Below are 27,746 nucleotides of genomic sequence, written 5' to 3'. Positions count from 1 at the left end.
AATACAGAAGGTTCCCTGCAGGAGCTCAAAGAGACCACACATAATGTTCAGCTCTGGACATCACATCCTAAGAAGAACACAGATGAACTGAAGATCATCCAGAGAAGAACCAGCAGGTTGGAGAAGGGCCTCCACGTGGTACCAAAAGAGGATATGGAGGGCATTTAGCCAGGAAAAGAAAAGACCTAAAGCAGGATATGAGAGCTGTTTTTGTGGAAGACAGATTAAACTTCTACTTGGCCCCAGAAGGCGCAGCAAAGAGACAATGGAAAGTGTTCTTAAAAGAATGAGCCACCTCCACAAGGAAGTAAGTTTCTCCTCCCTGGAAGTGGTCAGGCTAGGCTGGTGACAGAAAAGAGCCCTTCTGGACTGCATTTAAATGACTACTGATACTCTTGCAGTCCTGTGAGTCTGGGAGGTTTCTGATGTCCTGTCAGAATCAAGAATGCTAACAAGGAGCGTCAATGGAAAGAGCAAAGAAGTCGACACCAGCACTGTCCACATCCCAAAGGGAATGAAATATTAATTTTAACATGTAGGTCTATCCTGAAGGATACCACAGTTACTGTTGTTCAGTTGTTTCTGTCATGTCTGACTCTTCATGACCCCATCTAGGGTTTTCTTGACATAGATACTGGATTGGTTTGCCATTTCCTTCTCAGCTCATCTTACAGATGAGGAAACTGAAGGAAACAGGGTGAAGTGACTTGCCCAGGGTCACACAGCTAGGAAGTATCCAAGACCAGATCTGAACTCAAATCTTCCTACTCCAGGTCTGGTGATCTATCCACTGTGCCACCCATTCACCCATCTGGATGGCACCACAGTGCCTATGCACAATATTAACATGAAAGAGGTTATAAAGGACGTCCACCCACTCATCCATCTGACTGTGTGTTCACATACATACATGCTTGTGCACTCACAGACACACACACACACACACACACACACACACACACACACACACACACACACATTCTGCCTTCAGCTATAAACAAAGCTATGGTGAATCCTTCAATACTACAGGCATGATAATGGAAGACAGAATACACCATATCTGGCCAGGCATGAAGTTCAATCTCCTAACATCCAGAAACCTTCTGCCACTATCTTTACCTTCATCCGTGTCTTGCAGGAAGAAGAAGCCCTCCTTCTTGCTAAGGCAAACCCCTCTCCATGCACAAGTGATCCCATTCCATCCCATCTTCTCCAACACATGGCCTCTCCCATCATCCCTACTCTCGCCTGTCTTCAACATCCCCCTGTCCACCACCCATAAACAGGTTCATGTCTCCCTAAATGCCCAAACCCTCTAAGGTGATCCATCCATTCCCTCTAGCTCTCATCCTACATTTCCCCTCCCCTTAGTGGCTAACCTCCTTGAGAAAGGTGCCTCAAGCTTCCTCTCCAGCTCTTCTTAATTCTCTATAGTCTGGCTTCTAAGTTCACAGAAACTGCTCTCTCCACAGTTCCTAATGACATCTTCACTGCCAAATCTACGGCCCTTTTTCAATCTGCATCATGCTTTCTTTTCTTCTTCTTCAATTTTTTTTTTGGCTAGACAATGGGGTTAAGTGACTTGCCCAGGGTCACACAGCTAGTAAGTGTCAAGTATCTGAGGCCAGATTTGAACTCAGGTCCTCCTGACTCCAACGCTGGTGCTCTATCCACTGCTTTCTCTCTGCAGCCTTTGATAAAAGCCAATCTCCCTCTCCGCCTTGATTCCTCTCTAGGTTTTTGTGACACTGCTCTCTCCTGACTTCATTGAATCTTCATCCAGGTCACGCTCACTAAGCATGAGATACCTTAGATCTTCCCACTGCCAAACTTCCCTATTAGTGATGAGGGTGCTATCGTCCTTGCAGTCACTCAGGGTCACAACCTAAGGGTCATCCTTCCCTTGTCACTCTCTCTTACCCTTGTGTCCAATGTGTTGACAAGGCCTATTGATTTTTACTTCCTAACACCCCTTCTGTCCCCCAGCACTGCCGCCATCTTGGCGCAGGTCCTCGTCACCTCTTGGCCTGTCACACCTGTCTGCTGCTTGGTTGGCCTTCCATAGTCTTTCCCCACATCAGCTCATCCTTCACCCAGCTGTCAAAAAGATCTTCCAAGAGAACAGATCTGACTGTGTCATCTCCAGAATCAAATAAATACAAACTATTCTGTCTGGCCTTCATAAAAGACATGACCCTCTCCTGAGACCTTTCTAGCCTTCTTACACCTCACTCAGAGCCACATACTCTTTGATCCAGTGACGCTGGCCTCTATACTATCTCTTCAAACAAAAGGGGAAAAGGGAAAGAGACCCAGCATTTATTAAGCTCCTACTGAATACTAGGCTCAGCGCTAAGCTGTTTACATATATTCTTCCATTTGATCTTCATAACTACCTTGGGAGGCAGATGCTATTATTACCTGACTTTACAATTGAGAGAACTGAGGCAGATAAATTGACATACCCAGGCTCACGTAGCTAGTATGGGTCTGTGGCCTTATTTGAACTCAGATCTTCCAGACTCCAAGTCCAGCACTCTGTGCATTATGACACCACCTAGCTGCCTCCAGATACAACAGTCCATTTCCCAACTGATAATTTTCTTTGGCTTTCTTCCATGCTTGGAACACTTTTCCTACTCATCTCTGCCTCCTGATTTCTCTGGTTTCCTTCAAGTCCCAGATAAAATTCTACAGGAAGCCTTTCCTGACTCTTCTTAATTATAGCGCTTTCTCTCTGGTGGTTATCTCAAATTTATCCTGCAAATAGCCTGTTTGTACATAGTTGTTCGTATTGTTTCCCCAAGACATGGCAAGCTACTGGAAGAGAGGCCTTCTCTTGCCTTTCTTTGTATGCCCAATGCTTAGCACGGTGCCTGGCACAGAGGAGGCACCTGACTGATTAACTGATGGAATTGAGACACCAAAATACAAGCTAGATTCTCACTACAATTAAATGAGAAGCTAAACTCTTCTTTTCCAAAATCATTCCCCAAATCACCCCTTAAATCCTAGATCACAACAAATTTCTGATCTTTGAGATACAACTTGCAGGTACTGCAAGCCCCAGCTATGGTAAACTCAGGAGACTACACAATTTAGGAACTAGATTCTTGACCAGAAAGTATAAGCAGCCCAGAAATCTACTGTCAACCCAGTGGTATTTAAAATTATCAAAAAGTATGGAGTTCACTAAAATCAGACGTGGTAGCCCACGAAAACAAATACTGACATATCCAAACGGGGCAACACTGTGAGATGCTAGTCCTCAATATGACCCTGTCTACAATATCCTGCAGTCAGCCACGGGCCCCAGCCAGGCCCTGAGCCAGCATTCCCTCTCCAACATCAGGCTTATTTAATGCAGTGAAGAGAGAGATGTTGTTCCCAATGCTAGCTAGCTATTCAACTATATGAGCAGCCTAGTTCTAAGAGCCCCAATTCTGGCCAGCTAGATCTATCCACTGACCATACCAAAGATAGTGTACCTATGGTGGACAAGAAATGGGGGGGGGGGAGAGAAGAGAGAGAAAGCATTCATCCATCCTTCTATATTCCTCACCAGGAATGCAGCTATATTAGTCAAAATCAAAACTAATGAATTATGTATCTGACCAACATCTTCATCCAAAACTGTTACAATCTTCCTAACAAATCCTTCATATCTGACCTCAGAAAACAAGATAGGAAGGACTGTGATATGCACAATGGACATCCAGGAAAGACATATCCTGTTAGAGACAGAAAAAGGCAACAAACAGAAAATAAGTCTTTTGAACCTAGTCAAATACATATGAGTACGGAGTTATACTCTAAAAGGTGAACATCCATCCACATAGTCTTTTGGAGTCACATGAATTCGATATTTCAAGGCCAGCTGTAAAACAGCAAAGCTGATTCCTGCGCTCTGGAATTCTGTCTGTTGCATCAAAGTGGCCTAAGCTATTCTCTAGAACCAGCTTTTTGCCAAACTGCAGAATTAACAGCTAAAGAAGAAGTTCCAGTTGACAAGGTAGATAGGAGCAGGTGTCCCACATATGGATCCAATAAAAGTAAACGTCATCATGAAGTACAGTACTGGAAAATACATCTTTATATAGATGGATAAACATATCAAGAAATGTCTGCTGCAGTGAACGAAGTAATGTTCAGTCTTAAAAGGAGCAAAGACTGCTGAAACACTTTTTCTTCAACCTATTTATACGACCTGTTTTCATTAAGCATTAGAATAATGAAGTTCAAGCCAACTAACAGGAACTGTTAAAAGACCTCTTCTGTGTAAGGTTCTGAGATGTACGGCACTTAAGATGCTAAAACATGAAAAATGACAATGTTCACTCTCCAAGAGAGTTAAATCCAACATACACATGGAACCACAATAAAGGTGGAAAACGTGATCCAGATTTAAAAAGGAGGTCAAAATAATGAACTACATAAGTAAATTAGGGGAGAAAGAGAACATATTCAGTCTGGAAGAGAAAGAAAAGTCACTTCAATTTAAAGGAAGAGAAAGATTTCAAAAAGCAAGAATTCAGAGAAATTATATTCCTGACAGAAGAAGAGCCACCACGAATCAATGGGAGATGGGAAGGGGCAAGATGAGCATAGAGAGCAGTTAGTAGTCTAGTCTGGCCAGAACACAGAGCATGTGAAGGGAAGAGTGTGCAACAGAGCTAGAAAAATCATGGAGAACCCTAAATGATATGGCTGGGAGTCTGACATTTTAAATTTAAAATGGAAAAAAATTTAAATTTATTAGCTAGCTTTCCTCCTTCTCCAATGTCTTATTGTAGCAAGATAAAGCCCGTGGGCTATCCAAGGCTTGGCCAACAACAACAACAACGACGACAACAACATAGCAAGTTTTACAACACTCCAAAGGCTTCTCAGTATGCCATCAACCACAACAGATCTCTGCTACCCAACAACCAGTGTGGGTGGAAGAAGCTGATCTCCAAATGATCTCGGTGATGAATTTTTAGAACATACAGATGTCAACTGCTCTACTGATACTCTCCATTGTAAGACCCTTGTGCCTAGCGATGCAATGAGTGGTTATAATACACTAAAGGATTTTAATCATGTTGATTTTTGCATTCTTGCTACAAATGAATCTTGAAGAAAAAAAGGTTATAACTACATTGAAGAATGGCTCATATGTATGAGTTGGTGAGGAAGAGTTGTTTTATTACAGGTCCAGAAGCAATGAGAAAAATATCATTGTATGAAACATCACAATACGTATTTGCAAAAATATGACCATCAAATCACTTCTATAGTAGCTTATATGCTATTATGTGTCACACAGACAAAGAGGTAGAAAAATTATGTTGGGAATTTGACAAAACTCTCCAAATTAAATCAACATATACTTTAATATTTAGTGACATCGATGCAAAGGTACAAATAAGGAAGTTTTTTTAAAAAATTAGAAAAACAGGATGCAGAGGAAAGACATGAGATCCCAAGGGCTTATAACCAATAGAAGCCTCAGATCTATATATCATGAAAAATTTCTTCAAGATAAAAGTTGGTCAAAATAAAAATGGGAAAGCATTTAGCATAAAATTAAAATATCCCAACCTTATTCTGATGAGCTCTTTCCTCTAGAAAACAGAAAAAGAAATAAATACACACACACACACACACACACACACACACACACACACACACACACACTTTTTAGGCAATTGGGATTAAGTGACTTGCCCAGGGTCACACAGCTAAAAAGAAATAAAGATTGATAATGACCATTTCTGAAAAAATTTTAAATTGATATAAATCAACTGCCACAATGAAAATGAAAACCTAGAAGCAACCTTGCTTAGAAAAAAGCTGTAACTCCTAGCTAGAGAGATAAGGAATCTACGGGTAACTCCATTCCATAACAAACTCATTTGAAAAATCTTATGGAAAAGAACAAGTGAAGATCATGAGCAACACCACCTTACAAACCAGCAAGAAGTAATAAAAAGGGTAAAAAGGTATAAGGGAGGTGTAGAGAGACCGGACTAAATAAAGTCATCCTAAGGGTATTCAGAATCAAATACATAGACCTAGACAGGCATGGGGGTTTGATTATTACCCTATTAAATTTAATATACTTTTGGAAGGGAAGGAGGGAGGGAGGGAGGACAGAAGGTCAGATTTTCAGAAAGCAAACTTCGGCAAGTTCTCCACTGGTGAAACGGGCTTCCAACGGACTCCCATGCACAGAGTATCTCTATACCCAACAAGTAGCTAAGCTTACTATGAGGCTCACCACTAGTAGTCACTTGGTAATGAGCATACCTAATTCATGTACATACTTCATATTTTCACAAATGATACTCTTTTCCTGACATATTGAAATGTTCATGTTTGTTAAGTTCATAATAAACAAAGGCAATTTATATAATAAAGAGATGATCCTAAAAAAAGGCAAAAAAAAGGGGAGAAAAATATGAAAAACACCTATAGACTTATCAAGAACATACATTTTTTACCATCCCAAACCTTGGAGTCACCACTTTTGGACTCCCAAAATCACAATCCTAGATGTGCTGCATGAAGCAGTTGGAAAGGACACCGAATAAAATGAAAATGGAAACAGTGAATGATCCAGACAAAATATAGAAGCAATAATCTTGAAGGTTTAAAGGAATTAATTCTCCAAGGTATTCAAAAGAACAACATATAAAGGTGCACAAAATATTGATCCTTATTACACCACCACCCCACTGCAACCCCAAAAAGGATGGAGAAAATGGAAATATCAACCTACATATGCCCATGAAATCCATATTAAAAAATTCTTCACTGGAATAATCTAGCAGTCCAAGGAGAGCACATTAGATAAAGGCTGAGAAGACGACGAGCAGGCTGTCACAGTGATGTTCTGCACTACACTAGAGCTTTACAGATGTACAAGAGACTGAGAGGCATCAAGGATAAGAAAGATTCAAAAACGCATGTTGTGAACAAACTCTAAAGTGGCATTTCATTCCGCAGATTCAAGTGACATCCTACAGGCTCTCTCCAAACAAGATGCCTCCCATGTCTCTTTCAAAAATTATACAAGATTTCTCAAGAGATAGGGCAGAGAAAACTGTGTGTAATCACTATATGATTATCCATATCAAGCAAGGCATAGCACAGAACACATTGTAGCAAAAGGTGTTTGACACAAATCATATCCAGCAGAGTCTCAATGTCCTAAAGACTGATGTCTTCTACATACATTATACTGATTGTACAACACCCCAGAATACTGAAGAGCCTCCAAAAGGAAGACCTACCTACTCATTCAAAAGTCTTGTGAAACTCGACAGGAGAGAAAAAACCAAATGGATTAAAAAAAAACTATCTACTGCTCAAACGGGCAATATAAAGAGGGTACACAGCAGCACAAAAATTTTAAATAGACTGTGAAAAAACGAGATGGGACCAGAACTAAACAGGCTGGAGCCTGTGAAACAACTAAGAGCAAAGAATGAAATAAAAAAGAGTCAGAGTGGGTGAAAGTCGCACAAATTCAACCTATAAAATGTTGTCCAAGAAAGTAGCTGATAAAGGGCCAGGTCATGTGGATTTGATTATAAAAACTAAGGAGTTTTATGGTAATGATTACAGATCAGGTCGCTGCCAAAAGAAATGACATTTTCTGAAGGGCTTTTAAGGGCAGAACCAAGATGGCAGGGTAGGAAAAGCACTCACTTGAGCTCTTTTAACATTCCCCTACAAACAACTTTAAAATAATGCCTCAAATCAAATTCTGCAGTGGCACAGCCAACAAAAGGTCCGCCCAAGACAACAGAGAAGGTGTGAGAGACGTGTCACATGGTAGGAGGAGGCTGGCCCAGAGTGGTGGGGCTTGGTGATAGCAACAGAAGCAGCACAAGTTTCCAGAGCTCTCAAGCTGGAAATGGTAAAGGTATCTAGCAACTAGCGAGACAAAGATGAAGTTAAGTAATCATTAGGAGTTATTTTGTCCAATTATATGCCAATAAATCTGACAATCTAAATGAACAGTTACCAAGTATAAACCTTCTAGATTAACAAAAAAGGAAATAGAATACCTAAATAATCCTATCTTGGAAAACAAACTGAACAATGAGATCCCTAAGCAAAAACCCCCAGGACCAAATGGACTCACAAGTGTAATTCTTCCAAAACATTTAAGGAAAAAAATCAATCCAAATATTATATAAACTATTTAATAAAACAGGTAAAGAAGGCATCCTATCAAATTCGTTTTATGACATAAGCATGGTTTTGATACCTAAACCAGGGATAGAAAAAAAAAGAGACAAAAAACTGTAGACCAATTTCCTTAATTAATATTAATGGAATATATATGAAAAAAGATCATATACTATCACCAAGTGGCATTTATACAAGAAAACCATCAGCATAGCCTACCGTATCAATAACAATATACAAAACCATACAATTATATCAACATATGCAGAAAAAGCCTTTGACAAAATACAATACCCTTTCCTATTAAAAACACTAGAAAGTACAGGAATCAATGGAGCTTTTCATAAGATGTTTGAAAATCCTGAAAGTCAAAGGAGAGTTTAATAAACCTGAAAGTAAAAAAGCACTGAATTAATAAAGAAAACTAGAAGGTGGTCTTACGCACGGGGGGGGGGGGGGGGGAGAAAACCAGTAAAATGGATAAATCATTGGTTAATCTGATTTAGAAGGAAACCAAATTACTAGTGTCAAAAACAGAAAGGGTGAATGCACCACCAATAAAGATAAAGTTAAAGCAATCAATAGGACCCATTTTGTCCAATTACGTGCCAATAAATCTGACAATCTAAGTGAGTCATTATCTGGGATAAACTTGAAGCTTTCCTTTCTTTCTTTTTTCCCTTAGGCAATTAGGGTTAAGTGACTTGCCCAGGGTCCCACAGCTAGTAAGAGTTTGAAGCCAGATTTGAACTCAGGCCTTCCTGACTCCAGGGCTGGTGCTCTCACTGTGTCATCTAGCTGCCCCAAGCTTTCCCAATAAGATCACAAGTGAAGCAAGGATTTCCGTCATCACCACTATTATTCAATATTGTACAAGACATGCTAGCTACAGCAATAAGACGAGAAAAAGAATACATACAGATGGTACGATGGCATCCTTAGAGAACCCTGGAGAATCCTCTAGTTGAAACAATTAAAGTCAGCAAAGTTGCAAGATATAAAATAAAACCACACAAATCATCAGCATTTCTATATATTACTAATAAAACCTAGTAGGAAGAGATAGAGAAATTCCGTTTAATATAACTGAAAAATTTTAAAATACTTGGGAGTCTACCTGCCAAGACAAAGCCAGGGATTATATGAATACAATTACAAAACAGTCAGATCTAAACAACTAGAGAAATACTAATTGCTCATGGATAGGCCGAGGCAATAGAATAAAAATGACACTTTCACCTAAGTTAATTTACTTATTCAGTACCATACCAATCAAACTGCCAGAGAATTTTTTGTTTCCATAGAGCTAGGGGAAAAAATGGGAGCAAAATTCATCTGGAAGAACAAAAGATTCGATGAAAAAAAATATGAAGAAAGGCGGCCTAGTACTTTCAGATTTCAAACTATATTACAAAGTGATAATCACCAAAACAATCTGTACTGGCTAAGAAATAAAGTGATGGATCAGTGGAATAGATTAGGTACACAATACACAATAGCAAATGATCACAGTAATCTACTGTTTCATAAATCCAAAGATCCAAACTTTTGGCCAAGAACTCAACATCTGACAAAAATTAATGGGAAAACTGGAAAGCAGTTTGGTAGAAACTACTCATAGACCATTATCTCACACTGTATACCAAAAATAAGATCAAAATGGATAAATGATTTAGACATAAAGGGTGATATCATAGATAACTTAGGGGAGCACAGAATAGTTTATCTGTCAGATCTATGATAAGAAAGAGTTTATGACCAAACAAGAAATAGAGGAAATTATGAGAAGTAAAATAAATAATTTTGACTACATGAAATTAGAGAGCTTTTACACAAACAAAATTGATGCAGCTAATATTAGAAGGGAAACAGTAAACTGGGGAGGAAATCTGCCGCAAATTTCTCTGACAAAGGCCTCATTTCTCAAATATATAGAGAACTAAGCCAAGTTTATAAAAATAAGAACCATTTTCTGGCTGGTAAATACTGAAGGACATGAACAGGCAGTTTTCAGAAGAAGAAATTAAATCTATCAACATATAAAAAATGTTCTAAATCACAGAAAAAGAAATTAAAACAACTCTGAGATACTACCTCATACCTATCAAACTGGCTAACATGAAAGATAAAGAAAATGACATGCTGGAGGGGATGTGGAAAAAATGAGGACACCAATGAACTGTTGGTGGAGTTGTGATCTAGTCCAACCATTCTGGAGAACAATTTAGAACTCTGTCCAAAGGGCTATAAATTAGGTCTGTGTCCCAAAGACAGCAAAGAAAAGGGGAAAGTACCTATATATACAGAAATTTTTGTGGTGGCAAAGAACTGGAAATTGTGGGGATGCCCATCAACTGGGGAATGGCTGAACAAGTTGTGGTATATGCCTGCGATGAAATACTTTTGTGCAATAAGAAATGAGGAGCAGTATGGTTTCAGAAAAACCTGGGAAGGCGTAATTACCTAAGCTGATGTAAAGTGAAATGAGCAGAAGGAGAACACTGCACACAGCACAAGGAATATTTTAAAGATGATCAACTGTGAAAGACTTAGGTATTCTGATCGAGACAATGATCCAAGACAATTCCACAGCAATCATGATGGAAACTACTATCCATCTCAAGAGAGAGAGGACTGAAGCATACTTTATTTTGTTTTCTTTTGTTTGTGTTTTCTTTTGCAACATGGCTAATACAGAAATAAGTTTTGCATGACCCCACATGTATAATCTATACCAAATTGCTTGCTTTCTCAATGGGGAAAGAGAAGAAGGAGGAAGGTATTTGAAACTCAAAATTTGAAAAAAATTATTTAAAATATTTTACATATAACTGGGAAGAATTTAATGAAATAATTTTTTTTTTAAAAAAGGAAGATAATTCTTAAGGAATTTGGACATACCTATCAATGCAAACTAAGACGAAAACTGCAACACATCACTTACTTCAGGTTACAAAAGTTGAACATCTATGAGATACCTCAAAAAATATCATCAAATGGCTAGATTTATATACTATTCTCACTATCCTTTATAGAGTAGAAGATAATAAATCTCCATACCACCAATACAAATACTGAAATATCCTTGAGAATTCAATAAATAAATCAAGACAGAAGCGATGCCCATAACCATGTGGAAATGACATTAAAATTTAAGAACAACACTACTTATTAGATGCAGCCATAACAAACACTCAGACCTGCCAAACTATATGGGATGAAAAGCTTTTAAAATATAGAGATGTAACAGCAAAAAATAAAACCATGGGGTAGTGGGACAAGACCCATGTCATCCCTTTTGTCTTATCTGCTAGTAGGGCTGTCTCAATGATACCTCCTATGAGTCTACAGGCAATGAGCTTATTTTCCAATATTCATATTATTTCAGTTACAAAAAGCGGCCCTTTCTTTCACTTGCCTGGTAGAAGATAGAAATTTAAATTTAAAATAATTACTATTTTATTATATACAATAATTTGTTATTACATAAATAAAATTTGTATAGTACTTTCGGGTTTGCAAAGCGCTTCACATGTTATCTGATTTGATCCTCACCACAACCCTATGAAGTCGGTGCTATTATTAATCCCATTTTATAGATGTGGAAAATGAGGGAAAAAGAGGGCAACAATTCCAGAGACACAAAATTAATACGTGTCTGAGGCAGGATTTGAACTCAGGTCTTCCTGACTCCAAGTCCAGCAGATTTACTCACTGCACAACATAACAGCCTTGGCTATTTTGGAAAAACAACAGCAAGACCTTGTCAAACAGATGACAGCAACTGGTGGATAGAAAGGAGAGACGGAGGGAAGGAGGGAAGAAGAAAGGATTTACTGAATACCTGCTACGTACCAGGCACGGTGCTAACTTCTTTGCCAATATTACCTCATTTAAACTTTACAATAACCTTGGGAAGCAGATGCTATTATCATCCCCACTGAGGAAACTGAGGCAAGCAAGGGTGAAGTGACTTGCCCAATGTCACACAACCAGGAAGAAAGAGTCTTGAGGCTGGACTTAAACTCAGGTCTTCCTGATTCTAGGCCCGGTGCTCTGTGCGCTGTGGCGCCCCCTAACGGCCTATGGCCAAGTTGGATTAGTGCCAGGGTCGCAAAGGTGGTTCGACGTTAGCGAAACAATAAACAGAATCATCCTGAAAACCAAAACGTCTAAAACCGCATGATTATTTCAAGATGAATAAAAGGCTTTTAACACAGTCCGACACTCATTCATGCTTAAAAAACACTCAGAACGAGTCCAGGCCATAAGACAAACGGAGGCCTAGACATTTCCCTTGATCCTCTCTACCTCTCAAACCTTTCCAAAACAGAAATCGTGCATGAAAGATAAAAGAAACTTCAGCTGTCTCTATGATTTAGGGCCATATTAAAAAAGAAAGAAAGAAAGAAAGAAATCCATAACGCAACATCTGCACCTAATTCCCTTCATACCTCTTACTACCAGCAGCAAGGCCACACCAGCTGATCCCTGCCTGTGTGCAACAGAACTCAACCATACCCCACAAAGTGGAGCTCAGCCTCATCCAGACCAGGGAAACTTCAAACAGAGCTCAATGGCACATCTTTTTTTCTTTTTTCTTTTTTTTGCAAGGCAATGGGGGTGAAGTGACTTGCCTAGGGTCACACAGCAAGTAAGTATCAAGTGTCTGAGGCCACATTCACATCCTGAATCCAGGGTGAGGGGGAGGGGGGGGACTCTATCCACAGCACCATCTAGCTGCCCCTCAACGGCACATCTCAGAACAGACCATCTCTCAGAGCTCCAGAGACTTAGACCACAAAAATGTCAGCCTAGTGCCAGGGCTGAGAGCTGAGGAATAGAAGGAGCAGGAAAGGACCAGGACAAGGCAACGTGTAGGTGCAGTCCACTAAGCCAGGGGGAAAGTACTCCATAATCAGCTGGGACCAGTTCTGTCTACTCAGATGGTATAAGATGATTTAGCCTCCAAGAAACTACCATCAGAGTGGAGGGAGTCAAGAGTCAGAAAGTTAGCAATGAGGAAAACAAAAGACTAAAAAAAGTACCAAAGATCTCAAGAAGAGGCAAATTCAAGACCTTAAATACAAGCAGAAAAATTAGCAGAAAAAAAAACATTAACAGAAGGAAATATGGCCTCCAGATCTAGTAAATTAATTCTGACACTGATGAATAAATAATGTTAAAAAAAAGATGGAAAATGATCCAAGATTCAATGAGACAGAAGACTCTATGTAATTCAAGGGAAACATGGACCCATAATACATTATTCCTAATAGGCTTAAAAGAGAAATGAGAATTATGACAGCAAAATGTATGTCCTACACAGCAAAAATAATAAGCAGAACAGAAAAACTAGAATCTACAACAGCAATACTCACCCAAGAAACAAAATAAAGAATAATAGACTGGGAATGCAAATATGCAGAAATGAAGGACAATTTGGAAGGAGGTAAGTAAAAATAATAACATGAAAGGAAAATATGCTCACTATGAAAGAAAACATGGTAATTTAGAAGACAGGACGCACAGAAACAATCTAAGGATCATAGACCTCACAGAAGAACATGATAGAAAAAAAAAACTTTAACATCATAATGCAGGAAATAATACAAGAGAACTGCCTAGAACTTCTCAACATAGAAAATTAAATTCCAACTGAAAGAATTCACAGATCACCTCCAGGAAAAAAAAATGCCAAGGCTACAAACTCAAAGACATACATTAGTTAAATTTAACAATTCACTTCAAGAACAAGTTGGAGAAGTCATCAGAAAAACAACCTTGAAATGCAAAGGAAAGGAAATTCAAATAATTAAAGACTATTCTGCACCCAACAGAAGACACAGAAGAGAAAGGGAAAAAATATGTTCCAAAGACCAAAGGAACTCAGAATATTGCCCAGAATTACTTATCCTGCAAGTCCGAGCTTAACCATAACTAGAAGGAAAAAATGAACTTTCAATATTAAGTAGGCATTTGAAGCATTCTGAGGGGGAAAAAAACACAGGCCTGAAGAAATTACTTGCTTCTCAAATACTCCAGACAAAAGAAATGTAGGACTGGTAAACAAATGCACCAGCCAAGGAGAGCAACAGCAGCATGCTGACAGCAGAGACCAGTAAGTAATTTCTTTCTAAATGTACACAAAGGGAGAACGTCCTACAAAGGGACAGTGTCTTTGTAACCTACAGGAGTTGGTTTTGTCCTAAGAGTGAGGTAAAATGGAAAAGGTGAATCCTGGAGGCCAATTCTACAAGTCAGTGACAGAAACCGTCAGGGGGGACAGCCCAGAATGGATAGCTTAGAAGAGATGATTCCATGAGGAACAGGGAAGATAGAGAGAGACTGGATAATTACAGGGCCCAGGAACAAGAGAATGAGGGTATAGAGAAGATGGATAATGAAGAAAGTAAGAGAAATTTTCTCTGAAAAAGGTTACCAAAAAAATAAAATTTAAAAAACTAATGAACAGAATTACTTGTGGGGGAGGAAGGGGAGGGAAAATCTACCTGATAGAGAGGAATAAAAGAAAGAAAGAATCAGATAAAAGCAGAAAAGAAAAGGCAATAACCAAAACCCAAAAAGGGCTAATTAATTAGGAAGTGATCAGGGGTGAGGGGAAAAGAGCCTTTGTGAATAGAGCCACATTAAAAATAATAATTAAAATAACTAAAGGAACATAGTCCCACATTTACAGCAAGAATGAAAAAAGAAACCACTAATACTGGAGATAAACCAAAGAAAATATAAACATAACTCTCATAACTTTAAATGTGAATGAATTAAACAGTCCAATAAAACAAAAAAGAGACATACTGTATAAGAAAACAAAACCCTACAATCTCCTGCTTATAAGAAACCCATTAAAAAACAAAGATACATCTTCCCCCCCTAAAAAACTGAGGGGAATAAGAAAAAAATTCACTAGACATCAAGTGAATCCAAAAAAGTAGGAAATGCAATCATGCTATCTAACAAAGCAAAAACATTTAAAATTAAATTAAACTAAAATAAGAAAAGATAAACAGCAAACTACATTACAGTGAAAGTAACCTTGGCAAAAAATCAATACAGTAATAAACTTATATACTTCAAATGCTTCAGTATTCAAATTCACAAAGTAAACATTAACTGAGCTATAAGACATGGATAAGTAAGACAATAGTGGGCCAGAGACTTCAATATTTCTCTTTTGGTTTTAGATAAGTCTAACAGAAAGATAAACAAAAGCGTCAATGCCAAATTGAACAAATTGATGGACAAACTTAAAAGACTTATGACATCTAAAGGAAACAGCAAAAGAGTTTACATATTCTTCAACACAAAATGACTTTTTTATGAAAACTGTCCATATATTAGGAAACAAAGATGTTGCAAACAAATGTAAAGAAGCAGAAATTGTTAATACATCCTTTAAAGACCATAACACAGTAAAAACTGTCTTTGACTGAGGGACTACAAACAAAAATGACAAACCTAAATGGAGAATTAACAAGGAAATCCTAAATAACGAATGAGTCAAAGAGCAAATCATAGAAACAATTAATAATTATGTGAAAGAAAATGATAATGATGAAACAACATACCAAAATTTCAGGGATGCAGCTAAAGGAGTCCTCAGGGGAAAAATCATATCTCTACAAACATACATTAAAACAAAATAGAAAAAGAGAGGATTAATGAACTGAATATGCATTAAAAATTTAGAAAGCCAAAAAATAAACAAACCTTAAATAAGCACAAAAGAGAAGATATTGAACATCAGAGGAGAAACAGATAAATAGAAACCAAAAACTATACAAATAATAAAGCTAAAAGCTAGTTCTTTGAAAAGACTAATAAAATGGATAAACCTTTAGCTACTCTGATTAAAAAGGAAAGGGCAGAAAATCAAATCAATAAAATAGCAAATGATCAAGATGAAATCACAAAAAAAAAACCACAATAAAAATAATCAGAACATATGTGCAGCTATATGCTAACAGTACTGTAAACTCAGAAGAAAGATGATTATCTTCAAAAACATAAAATACTCAAACTTTAAGAAGGTCAGTTAATGATCTTCTATAACTCAATCTCAAAAGGAAATAGATCTAGCTGTAGAGGAGCTACCAAAACAAAAACAAAAACAAAAACTTCTGGTCCTAATGGATTCATAGGAGAACTGTATCAAACTTTTAAAGAATGAGTAGTACCAATACTTCACAAATTATTTTCAAAAACTGAGAAAGCCCCCTAAGAGAATCCTTTGATTAGAAAATTTAATCCTAATACCTAAACCAGAGAAAGATAAAACACAGAAGGTAAATTCTAGGCCAATATTATTAATGAATAGTGACTCAAAAAATTTAAATAAAATTGAGTCAAACAGGTTACAGTGGCTTATTCAGGAAATCATTCATTATCATCAAGTGGGATTTACACCACAGATGAAAGGATAGTTCAGCATTAGGAAAACAATCAACATAATTAATGATATTAAAAATCAAAACCTCCAGAACAACATGATCATCTCAACGGATACAAAAAAGGTCTGACAAAGTACAGCATTTTTTCACACTAAAAACCCTACAAAGAATAGGCATAGCAAGACCTTTATTAGTATTACAAAAAGCATCCATCTAAAATTAAAAGCAAGCATCATGTGCAAAACAGATATGAACACAAGCTTTCTCAATAAATATGGCAGGGAAGCAAGGATGTCTAGTCTCTCCACTGTGATTTGATAGAGTTCTGGAAATGTCTTACTGCAACAGTAATTAAAGGCATAAAGATATGTAAAAGGGAGATAAAAGTACTCTTATTTGTTGATAACTTGGAAAACTCTACAGAATTAGCAAAGATACTAATCAATATAATTAAAATCTTCAGAAAAACTGCAGACTATAAGAACAAATCCTCAAAAATCAATGACATATATAACATATAACAACATGTATTATATAATACATACAGTAATAACAAAACTCAAGGAAGAAAAATAGAAAGTGAAATTTCATTTCAAAAAACTACAAAATGCATAAAATATCTAGGAACTGACCTACCAAAGAATAGAAAAGACTTTTACATATTCATTTATAAAATACTCCTTAAAGAAATAAAGGACAACTTAAAGAATTAGAGGAATGTTCCATGTTTGTGGCTAGGCCATGCCAATATAATAAAAACGACAATACTTTCAAAGTTAATTAATACTTTTAATGCTATATCAAGCAAATTACAAAGGGGATACTTTTTAGAACTTGATAAAATAACAAAATTCATTTTAAAAAACAAAAGATCTAGATAAACCAGGGAAATTAGGAAGACATAGGAAAAAAGAAGAACAGAGCTTTCAGCGTTCAAACTCTATTATAAAGCAGGAGTCATCAAAAGCATCTGGTTTTGGTTTAAAAACAGAGAGGTAGTTCAATGAAACAGACTAAACAAGGGAGATTCAGAAACAAGAGAACTCACTACCCAGTGTTTTGTAAAGCATAAAACACATTTCCTAGAACAGAGTTCCCACTTGATAAAAACTGCTGGGAAAACTGGTAAGCAGTATAAAAGAAATTAGATCAATATCTTACATGTTATACAATATTCCATAATGCATTCTAAATGGATAAATGACCTAAGTATCAGTGATCAGACTAGAAAAGCATTAGAAGAGAAACAGATCCTATACTTTTCATAAGAGGAGATGTTGGCTGGCTGGCTGTTGTTGCCCTTCGTTCTCGAAGAGGTCCAAAATGACATCACTAATAGGAGATGTAGTCTTAACCAAAGGACAGAGGCAATTTAAAAAGATAACACAGCTTTGAAAAGCTGCACAGACAAAATTAATGCACTGTGGATAAGATGGGGAGCATTCGAAGGGGGAAAATACTTGTATCAAACTTTTCTAATAAGGATTTGGTACCCAAACTATATAAACAATTAATAAATATACTTAAGACTAACAGCCATTCCCCATTAGGTAAGTGGTCAAAGGAAATAAACAGTTCTCAAAAGAAAAACTGAAAAGCATTCAAAACCACATGAAAGAATGCTCCAAATCACTAATAATAAATGAAAAGCAAATCAAAAAAACCCTGAGATTTCACCTCAAACTCTGCAAATTGGCAAAGATGACTGAAAAAAAATAGCAATAGTCAATGCTGGTGCAGTATGAGAGGCACACTACCGCATTGCTGGTGGACCTATGAAATGGTACAAATACTCTGGAAAGCAATTTGGAATCACGCAAATAAAGTGACTAGAATGCCCATAACCTTTGAACCAAAGACCCCATTACTGGATTTACACAAACCCCTGATAGGGGGAAACCACTGATAAGGAAGTTCCCAAATACACCAAAGTATCTATAACAGCACTTTTTGTGATAGCAAAGAACTAGAAACAAAGTCCATAAACCTCTTTCTGATGGTTCCTCCTATTAGTTTTAATTTTTACTTACAAATAATATGAAAATATGTTTAATAGGAATGTAAATGTATAGCCTATATCAGATTGGGCGCCATCTTGGGGATGGTGGTGGGGAGGAAGGGGGAGAAAAATTTTAAACTCAAAAGCATATGGAAGTGATTATTGATAAATCAAAATAATTAATGAAATTTTAAAAACTAAAAAAAATAAAAATAAAAAATGATGTATGTAATAAATACAGAGAACCCTGGGAAGATCTACATGACATGATACAGAGGCAAGTGAGCAGAGTCAAGAAAACAATATATGCAGTAACTACAACAGTATAAATAGAAAGACACAAAATTAAAAGTGAATGTAACATGTTAATAAGGGGGGGAAAAAATAAGAAAAAAGTCAGCAACGACTCATCAGTATATTGAAAAAGTTCAGAAACATGCAGTGGGTGTCACTCATGGATGCTCTCTGGGAGGGGTAGAAGGGAACCATAAGGATGTAAAAAACAAAAGACATCAATAAAAAAAAACCCCTTAGTTTCAAAAAGACAGTCGGACTGTTGGTTGTCCTCTTCTATATGAACTATACTGTAAGAGAGGGTGAGAAAAACAAATTAAGAATGATAATAAGAGCCAGTCATGCAATGTAGGAAATATTCCCCAAAGCTCTAGGCTATCTACACCTGTCCAGATCTGACTAGACTCTCTCCTTTTCAGTGGCTGTAGGTCTTCAAGGCACTGGTTCTGGAGTGGACATGGCAACTCATACCATTTCAAATACAGAAGGAACAAGTATTGATTAAGTGCCTATTATATACCAGGCATTATGCTAAGGACTTTATAAATAAAATCCTCACAACAACCCTGGGAGGTGGGCACTGTTTTCGTCCCCATTTTACAGGTGAGGAAATTGAGGCAGAGATGAAGTGACTTGCTCAAGGTCACATAGCTAGTAAGTATCTGAGGCTGGACTTGAACTCAGTTCTGCCGGATTCCAGACCTACCACACCTATCCACTACACCTCCTAGCTGTCTTGATTAGGGAGGCATTAATTTAAAAGCCAGTAAGTGAGAAGACCATAGGGCTTTATGACTGGCCATGTGACTGTACCCTAAGGACCACAACACTTTTCCATCAGTCTTTTCCCCCAGCCCCAGCACTTCCACAAGTCCTGTCAACTACACCCTGAGGCTCACCTGGCCTTTCCATCAATGGTGTTGTCTGGGCACATGTTCCCCCAAGTCTACTTCCTTTGATTAGAATTTGAAGGCCCTGAGATCAGAGGCTGTTTTGTTTTTCTCTTTCCATCCTAAGTGCTAAGCCCTTAATCAAATTGCTGCTGTCTTTTTTTCCCACTCAATTATAATAATAGCTATAAAATATGAAAAAATCCACAAGAGACTGGATGGAAACACGGATCAAATGGGACATTTTTGTGAATATTTTAGTAAAGACCATGTATACATTAAAGAAATTATATTTTTAAAATGTGGACAATATGATTATCTGAAAGCATAGCTCAGTTAATGCTTAAAATTTCAAATTTTATTAAAATAAATTATTGTCTAAATTTCTAATAATTAGAGAAATGTGAATTAAAGTAACTTTGGTTCTACCCAATACCCATCAGACTGGAGGAAAATTTAAAAAAAAAATGACAAAGGGGGTAGGGGGATCCCATTGATGCTCTGGTGTTGAAGTTGTGAACTTGTCCAGCTATTCTGGAAGCAACTAGCAACTATGTCCAGAAAGTTACCAAAACAAGCATACTCTCTCACCCAACTCAATCACCTCTATACACGTCCTTAAGCCCTCTCTCCTTCAGCAGAAGGAATTCTCGGTTGTCCGTACCCCCTCTCGAATCTTCAATTTTTTTCTTATATATTGGTTCTTTCTCTATTGCCCTTAAATGTGCTTAAGTCTCTCTCAAACTTCACTAGATCTTGCCATCCCCTTAAGATATCATTGGATGCTTCTCTATCCTTTCTCAGCTAAACTCCCAGAAAAAGCTACCTTAAATATGTTGCCTCGACTTCCTTTCTTCTCACACCTCAACTCTTTCTTGAGCAGCTGTCTTCTGACCTTACCACTCAACTGAAATGTCTTTCTCCAAAGATCTCTCCAATACTAAATCAGATGGTCTTTTCTTAGTCCTCAGCTAAGTGATGCTGGGGGAAGAACACTGGGCTTAGGAGTCAGAAGTTCTGAGTTTAAATCCGGCGGCACAGCCTTACTAACGGGTTGGCTCTCAGTTTCTTTCAGTGCCAGTCTCCTATTCTGGAAAACGAAGAGGGGCTAGACCGCGTCGCCTTCAAGGTCACTGCACATTCTCCTGTGATCCTCTGCGGATCGCCCTGTCTTCCCATCCGCTCTTGCTTCCCTGGATCTCAGGTCTCAGTCTATCTCTCTGACAGTTCCTTTTCAGTCTCCTTCATTGACTCATCTTCCATATCATGGACCATAATTGTAGGGACTCCCCAAGACTCTGTTCCGACCTCTCTTCTTTCTGTAAACTCTCAGCGCCCTCAAAAGCTTGCACGAGTTTAACTGTTATCCAAAGCAAAACTCTGTTAACATTTCTCCCTTAACCCAACCTCTCTAACAAAATTTCTTATTTCTGTCTAAGGAACCACCATTCTGAGAGCTTCCCAGACGGTATGAGAATGGTGTTCTAATGGATTTTTCTTCACTCTCCTTCACTGCACATATGCTGTTCCCAAATCTTACTGCCTTGACAAGAAACATCTCCCCCACGTAACTCTTTACCTTCACCACTTATTGTATCTTTACCACATCTTTACCTTCACTCGTCTTGCCTAGACTGTTGAAATGGGCTCCTAATTGGTCTTCCTGCCTCAATTCTCTTCTCACTTCATCCTACACGTAGCTGTTACAGTGGGTATTCTTATGCAGAAATTTGACCACACATTCCCCTAGTCAATAAACTCCAATTACATCCTATTGACCAAAAATAAAATATAAACTTCTCTTTGGCTTTCTAAGCCCTTCACAACATAGTTACAACGTAGTTTCCCAATGTCCCCATAAATTATTCTTCTCACATACTGCACAGTCCAGATGAACTGGCCTTCTCTGTTCATCACACATGACATACCCACCTCCCACCATGATCTCTGCCTGCCCCCTAGGCTTGAAATGTACTACCTAATTGTCTCAATGTCTACCTGAATGTCTTTCTTCCTTCAAGATGCACCTCAAATACCATACTCAAAGTTTTTCCAAACACCACCCACCCCCAACCAAGTGCTTGATCCATCCTTCCCAAACAATCTGTTTTTACTTAATTTGTTCTTATTCTGCATATGTTTATGCACGTACATGTTGTCTCCCCTATCGAAGGAAAACTGTGGACTAGAGGATTATCTCAATCTCTTTGCATTCTCGCCACTGGAAACACAGTAGTCCCAAAACAAATGCTTGTTGAACTGACTGATTCATCCTAATTTCTGGCAAACTGTTAAGGAATTTCCCCAGAAATTCTTATGAAATCGGGAGTCCTACCCTAGCTAATTTCTGTTTGGGGGTTTATACAATTCAGTTATTTCTGATTCTTTCCTGTCTAATTTGTTCCACTGATCTACTCTCCTCCTTTCTTTAACCAGTGCCAAATGGTCCTGGAGATCACCTCTCCAACACTCTGGAAATGTATTTTCTTTCACGTTGTAGATTGGGTTTGTTCCACCAAATGGATTCTGTTATTTTGTGATGGAGATTCACAATTTCACAAACAATCTTTTTCTGTTCTTCTTATATAGAACTGCTCCTATTTGTGAAGTTCAGAATAACAAACAATTTAAAAAACCACGGAAGGGGCCTTTTTCATTTTCCCTACTTATGAGTGCTTCCTGGAAAAATATTTCTGTATTTATTTCCTATTTACTTGAACTATGTAATTTCTCAAAAGCAGGGTCCAAGGGTTTTCTGGTCTTTGGAACCTCAGTGTCTGGGGACATAGTTAACATTAAGAAATGCCTATTCTTGTTACTAGTGGGCTCCTCCTCATTGGAGGCCTTCAAGTTAAAGAAGACTCAATGTTGTAGAGAGATTCTTTATCGGGAATGGGCAGGATTAGATGGCCTCTAAGAGTCAAAGAACACTGTGATTTGGTGACTCTAGGCTTCCCCATAGGACGACACTGTCCACTTTGGCTAGAATAATTCAGCAGGCCTTTCTTGTAGCCTACTTCTCCCAAAATTGGGCTTCAAAAATTCACATCCTGCTAAGTCAAATGTATACAAATCTCTCTAGCAATACAGAGGTTAGAAAGAGAAGCTAAAACTAAGGAAGGAAACACAAAACTTCTGAATTACGCATCATCTCAATGCCTTTATTGAGGAAGAGGTAGGCTTCAACTGCCTGTCACAATGATTGTTACGTATCAAGGAATACAACGGAATCGTCCAACTTCACAAACAAACCAGAAGATTCTCTCACCTTGGCAGGCTAAATGTTTACATTTTGTGCCATGCTGAACTATACTGATAATACGGTTTTTGTTTTGGTTTGGTTTTTGGTGAGGCAATTGGGGCTAAGTGACTTGCCCAGGGTAACAGAGCTAAAAAAGTGTCATGTGTCTGGTCTGAGACTGGATTTGAATTCAGGTCCTTCTGACTCCAGGCCCAGTGCTCTATCCACTGCACCGAGCTGCCCCGGGTGATAACATGTTTTGACTACACTGATTTATTATTAATTACCTGTGGTGCATGCTGCCTGCATCCTCTTCTACCCATAGATGATGGGAGTAGATTTTGGCCCCAAAGCCAGTTTTGGTCGTTAAGATAGTAAGTAACTCAGCAGGGTGGCAATAAGGGCTCCTGACAATTTTCCAACGTGCATGTGAGACCACAGCCAGGTACCAAGTATCACAGCTGGGTTTTTGCTCCTGGTCTAGATAAACAGCCAGGAAGGCCACTTTCCTCCCCATCCCTGTGGAGCGGCAATGGAAGCATGCACCGTCAGCTCAGGAGGAAGCTGTGGTCAGACAACTGAGCTCCTGCACGTTCAGACAGCGCCAACTGTTCCTTGTGCTGTCTCTCTCTCATTTCATTTACAGTGCCAAGAACCGTTTACCTGCAGAATGTGTCGACTGCCTAGTGGAACAAAACAACATTTCCAATTCAGTGCGACTCAAAATCAAATCCTCCGTTTCCTTTAAGCAAGAAGTCTTTCTTAGTAGCCCTTCTGAAACATCTCAGGGGAGCACCAGTGGCTCTCAAAGGTACCAAAGAATAAATCATCAGGGTCCACTGCTCCCCAGACACAGAAGCCCACCACCATTACCAGCACAGGTCGCTTCCCGGGCTCTGGTCCCAAGCCAAGCCCCTAAAGAAGGATATAGGTGAGTCACCCTCTTCATCTTCAGTTAGTATTAATTTAGCATCTAAAAGTGAAATGGCACTGACTCTTGCCCCTCCTGAATGACGTGTTACAGTAGAGCTTTGTACAGATTCAAGAGATGCAGAAAAAGTCTTTGACCAATTTATTCCTACATTCATATTAAGGACACAGAATCACAAAAGAATAGACCTTCTACCTAAAGCCAAGAGCTACCATTATTTATAAAGTAGAACACTAAAGGAAGCCTTTCCAATATGATAAGGAATATTCATGGATACCCACTGTCCCCACTATTATTCAAAATAGTTCTAGAAATACTAGCAATGGCAATAAGAAAAAATTGAGGGAAAAGTAATAGGCAAAGGGGAGGCAAAATGATCCATATTTGCTGATAATGTATTCAATGATTGACTTAAGAGGATTCTAGAAATTCTATAACCCCCAAAATAATCCATATAAACAGTCATTTCAATAAAGCTGTAGGACAGAAAATTTGTTGTTGTTCAAGTCATTTTACTGTGTCCAACACTCCAGGACTCCACTTAGGGTTTTCTCAGCAGAGACAGTGGAGTGGTTTGCCATTTCCTTCTCCAGATCATTTTGCAGATGAGGAAATTGAGGCAAACAGGGTAAAGTGACCTGCCCAGGGTCACGCAGCTAGGAAGGGTCTGAGGACAGATTTGAACTCAGGAAGAGGAGTCTTTCTGGTACTCTGTCCTCCGTGCCACCTAGCTGCTCTTGGAAAGAAAATAAATCCGCAAAGATCATCAGACTTTTCATATGATACCAACAGAAACCAACAGGAAGAGACAGAAAAAGAAATTCCATTCAAAATAACTATGAAAGACATAAAATATCTAATAGTCAACCTATTAAGGTATACTTAAGGAACATATAAAAATGAATACAACTATAAAACATTGTTTAAAGGGGAAAAGACTTAAATGGGAAAAAATTCAGTGCTTATGTCTAGGCCATGCCAATATGAAGGGAGAGAGGAAAGAAGCATTTATTAAGCACTATAAGTCAAGCTGCAGAGATAAAATTACAAAAGAAAACATAATTTCTGCCCACAAGGCAGCAAATAAGGAAGGAGAGACTTGGGGGAGGAGGAGTGAGAGGGAATAAAGTGATGCAGGGCTAGGGGATTCCTGAAATAGTGGGCCAGCTGAGGCAGCAAACAATCAGGAAAGCACTGTCATGTGATTTGATGTCAAAAATGGATATCCTTTTATCAGTGGAAATAACATTAAAGAAGGGATATTGACACCTACTTTGCCACCACACCCTGAGGAGCAGCTGGGCTTGGAGTCAAGAAGATTTGAGTTCAAATCCACCCTCTGACATTTAGTAGCTGTGGGACCCTAGACAAGTCACTTAATCACTGCCTGCCTCAGTTTTCTGTAAAATGGGGGTCACAGCAGCACCTCCCTCCCAGGGTTATCGTAAGGATCAAATGAGATAATAATTGTAAAGTGCTCAGCATAGAGCCTGGCACCTAATACACCCTATGTACACGTTACCTGACTAATACAGCTAAAGACCATGAAGCTTTTCCATTCGACTTGCAGCTGAAACTTTCCCTGTGCATTGTCTCCCCCATTAGAATGGGAGCTCCTAGACAGCAGAGATGTCTTCCTTTCTACATGTATCCCCACAGCTTAGCACAGGGCTTTGCACAAAGTTAAGCACATAATAAATGCTTTATTCATTCATTCATTCATTCATTCATTCATTCACCATTTGTTCAGTCATTCCCCAGTCAACGGGAATTTGCTTGGTTTAATATTCTCTGTTACCAAAAAATCCTGCTATGAATATATTAGCACATAGGGGACCTTTCCTTCCATTTTTTTTAACCTCTTTGAGGTATATACTTAATAGTGGGATTTCTGAGAAAAAAAAGGTATAGACATTTTAGTCAGATGCTTCCTTAGAATACTTCCATATTATAACAGCAATTTTCTGACAGAAAAACAAAATCAGAAAAAAGTATGCTTCTATCACTTAGGGAATAGCTGAACAAATTACGGCACATGGAGGGTGTGGAATATTATTTTGCCATAAAGAATACAGAAGAATTCAGAAAAACTTGGGAAGACTTGTATGAACTGACAGAGAGCAGTAAGGAGAATAATTCATACAATGGCCCCAATAATTACAGTAAAATAACACAAGACGACTTCAGGACCCAATTCAGAGAAGAATCGTAATTCCAGAGGACTTGGTGGTCAAGTGAACCACTCACTTGTCAAGAAAGTGGCTCAAAATGAAATGTAAATTTTCAGAAATGGCCAACATGTCTCTCTGTTTGCCTAACAGGGCCTGCATATCATATGGAGAACTCTTTGGAAATAGGAGAAAGTCAGTGAATCCAGTGGGTAATTTTTTTTTTTTTGGCATCAATATTTTTTTTTTTAAACCGAGAGGGAAGAGGACACAGAAGCTCCCAGATAATGATGTCAGTTTATAAACATTTCAGTGATGGACTTCCAAGGCACTCAACTATAGCACTCCACAGAGAGCATTTACAGCTCAAATGGAATGTGCCGGCCTGCTAAGATTCTATTTTCTAAACCTTTTCACCTTCTATCAATGTTGTAAAAAAAGCCATCTCCCTACTAAGATATTCAAAGAAAGTTAAAAGGGAGAAGCTGTCAGTAACCACTTCCTGCACTGATTTTTCTCCCTTGCAGTGCTGAATTTAGCAAACAAACAAACAAAAATTCCCTAGCAGTTATTTTCAGACCCAACCCTAGGCTAGTGAAATAAATACCAGGCCTGCTGTGTAATGTGACTCCTCGGCACTCACTCTTCTGCCAGGAAGCAACAGGCAAAGTGCACACTCAGTCCCACAAGCCCGTCCAGAAAACAGCTGAGTCACCCCCCAGGCCTTTCTCATCTTGCTCACATCAACGCTGCAGAAATCACTCTCTGTCCAAGTTGACTCCTTCCCCCCACTCCCACTAACAAGACACACAATTTTCTGAAGGCACTCTCACTCAGCAACACTGACTAGTTTATGAGGAGGCTCAATTTAGACATCACATGGTCCCTCTGTTCCTAACAGGACAAAGGAAGATTGGCTGAAAAGCCCTGGCAGCTAATTAGGTTGCAAAACTTTATCCCAAACAGGACAGGTCTACTTTTGAGAAAAATACAAGTATTTGTCCAAATGACGTAGAACTGAACTTGGACTCCTGGTGCCCAAACTGTCGAAGAAGAATGAGTACTGACTATATTAATTTGACTATCCACCCTTTTTTTCTAGTTATTATTGAGGAGCCATGGCCTTTTTGTTCCATCTTCTAAGGATGTTTAATTAAAACAAGGTCCTAGGCCACACCGCTTCTGGCCAGTCATCCTTTGAATAGTCTTAACGTAAAGATAAGATTAATGAGCACTAGATTGTTTTCAATATGTGAAACCATCTTGTTGAAAGAATAAACAAACTTTCCAATTGTATTTGATTTTTCGAAAATATGGTATGGTGGAAAGGGGATGTGATCTAGAATCAGGGAATTAGATTCCACCCCCAACTCTCATGTCTACCTCTTATGTAACCTTCAGCAAGTCACACTTACCTCTCATGGCTTCAGTTTCGTGCTCTGTACAATGAAGGCTTTGGCCTCCATAACCCCTCAATGAGTCAGCCATCATTTATTAAGTACCTCCATGGGCCAGGTAATAATTTATTAAGTATTTGCTAAAACCTAGTATATGCCACACTTTGAAGGAAGGCAGGAAGGAAGGAAGGAGGGAGAAGGAGGGAGAAAGGGAAAAAGAGGGAGGGAAAACAG

General features: G+C 38.4%; 1 protein-coding gene across 19 annotated transcripts in view; it reads right to left on the bottom strand.

Moving 5' to 3' along the window:
* The window catches only part of EIF4G3 (eukaryotic translation initiation factor 4 gamma 3), a 366,388-nt gene that overhangs the window by 195,134 nt on the left and 143,508 nt on the right, over positions 1 to 27,746 (bottom strand). For 16 of the 19 annotated variants that reach the window (XM_078145637.1, XM_078145635.1, XM_078145636.1 and 13 more), the window contains one exon: positions 15,771 to 15,821. The exons of the other annotated variants lie outside the window; for them this stretch is intronic. Coding sequence is in view for 1 of the 16 variants with exons in the window: in XM_078145634.1 (XP_078001760.1) it covers positions 15,771 to 15,821 (51 nt within the window). In the remaining 15 variants the exon portion in view is untranslated. The remainder of the gene's footprint in view (positions 1 to 15,770; positions 15,822 to 27,746) is intronic. 19 annotated transcript variants of the gene reach the window in all.

This window comes from Phascolarctos cinereus, unplaced genomic scaffold (genome assembly GCF_003287225.1).
Source record: "Phascolarctos cinereus isolate Bilbo 61053 unplaced genomic scaffold, phaCin_HiC Scaffold_726;HRSCAF=1367, whole genome shotgun sequence".
NCBI classification, from domain to species: domain Eukaryota; kingdom Metazoa; phylum Chordata; class Mammalia; order Diprotodontia; family Phascolarctidae; genus Phascolarctos; species Phascolarctos cinereus.
The sequence above is the reverse complement of the archived record's forward strand: the minus strand, read 5'-3'. Positions and strand labels throughout refer to the sequence as shown.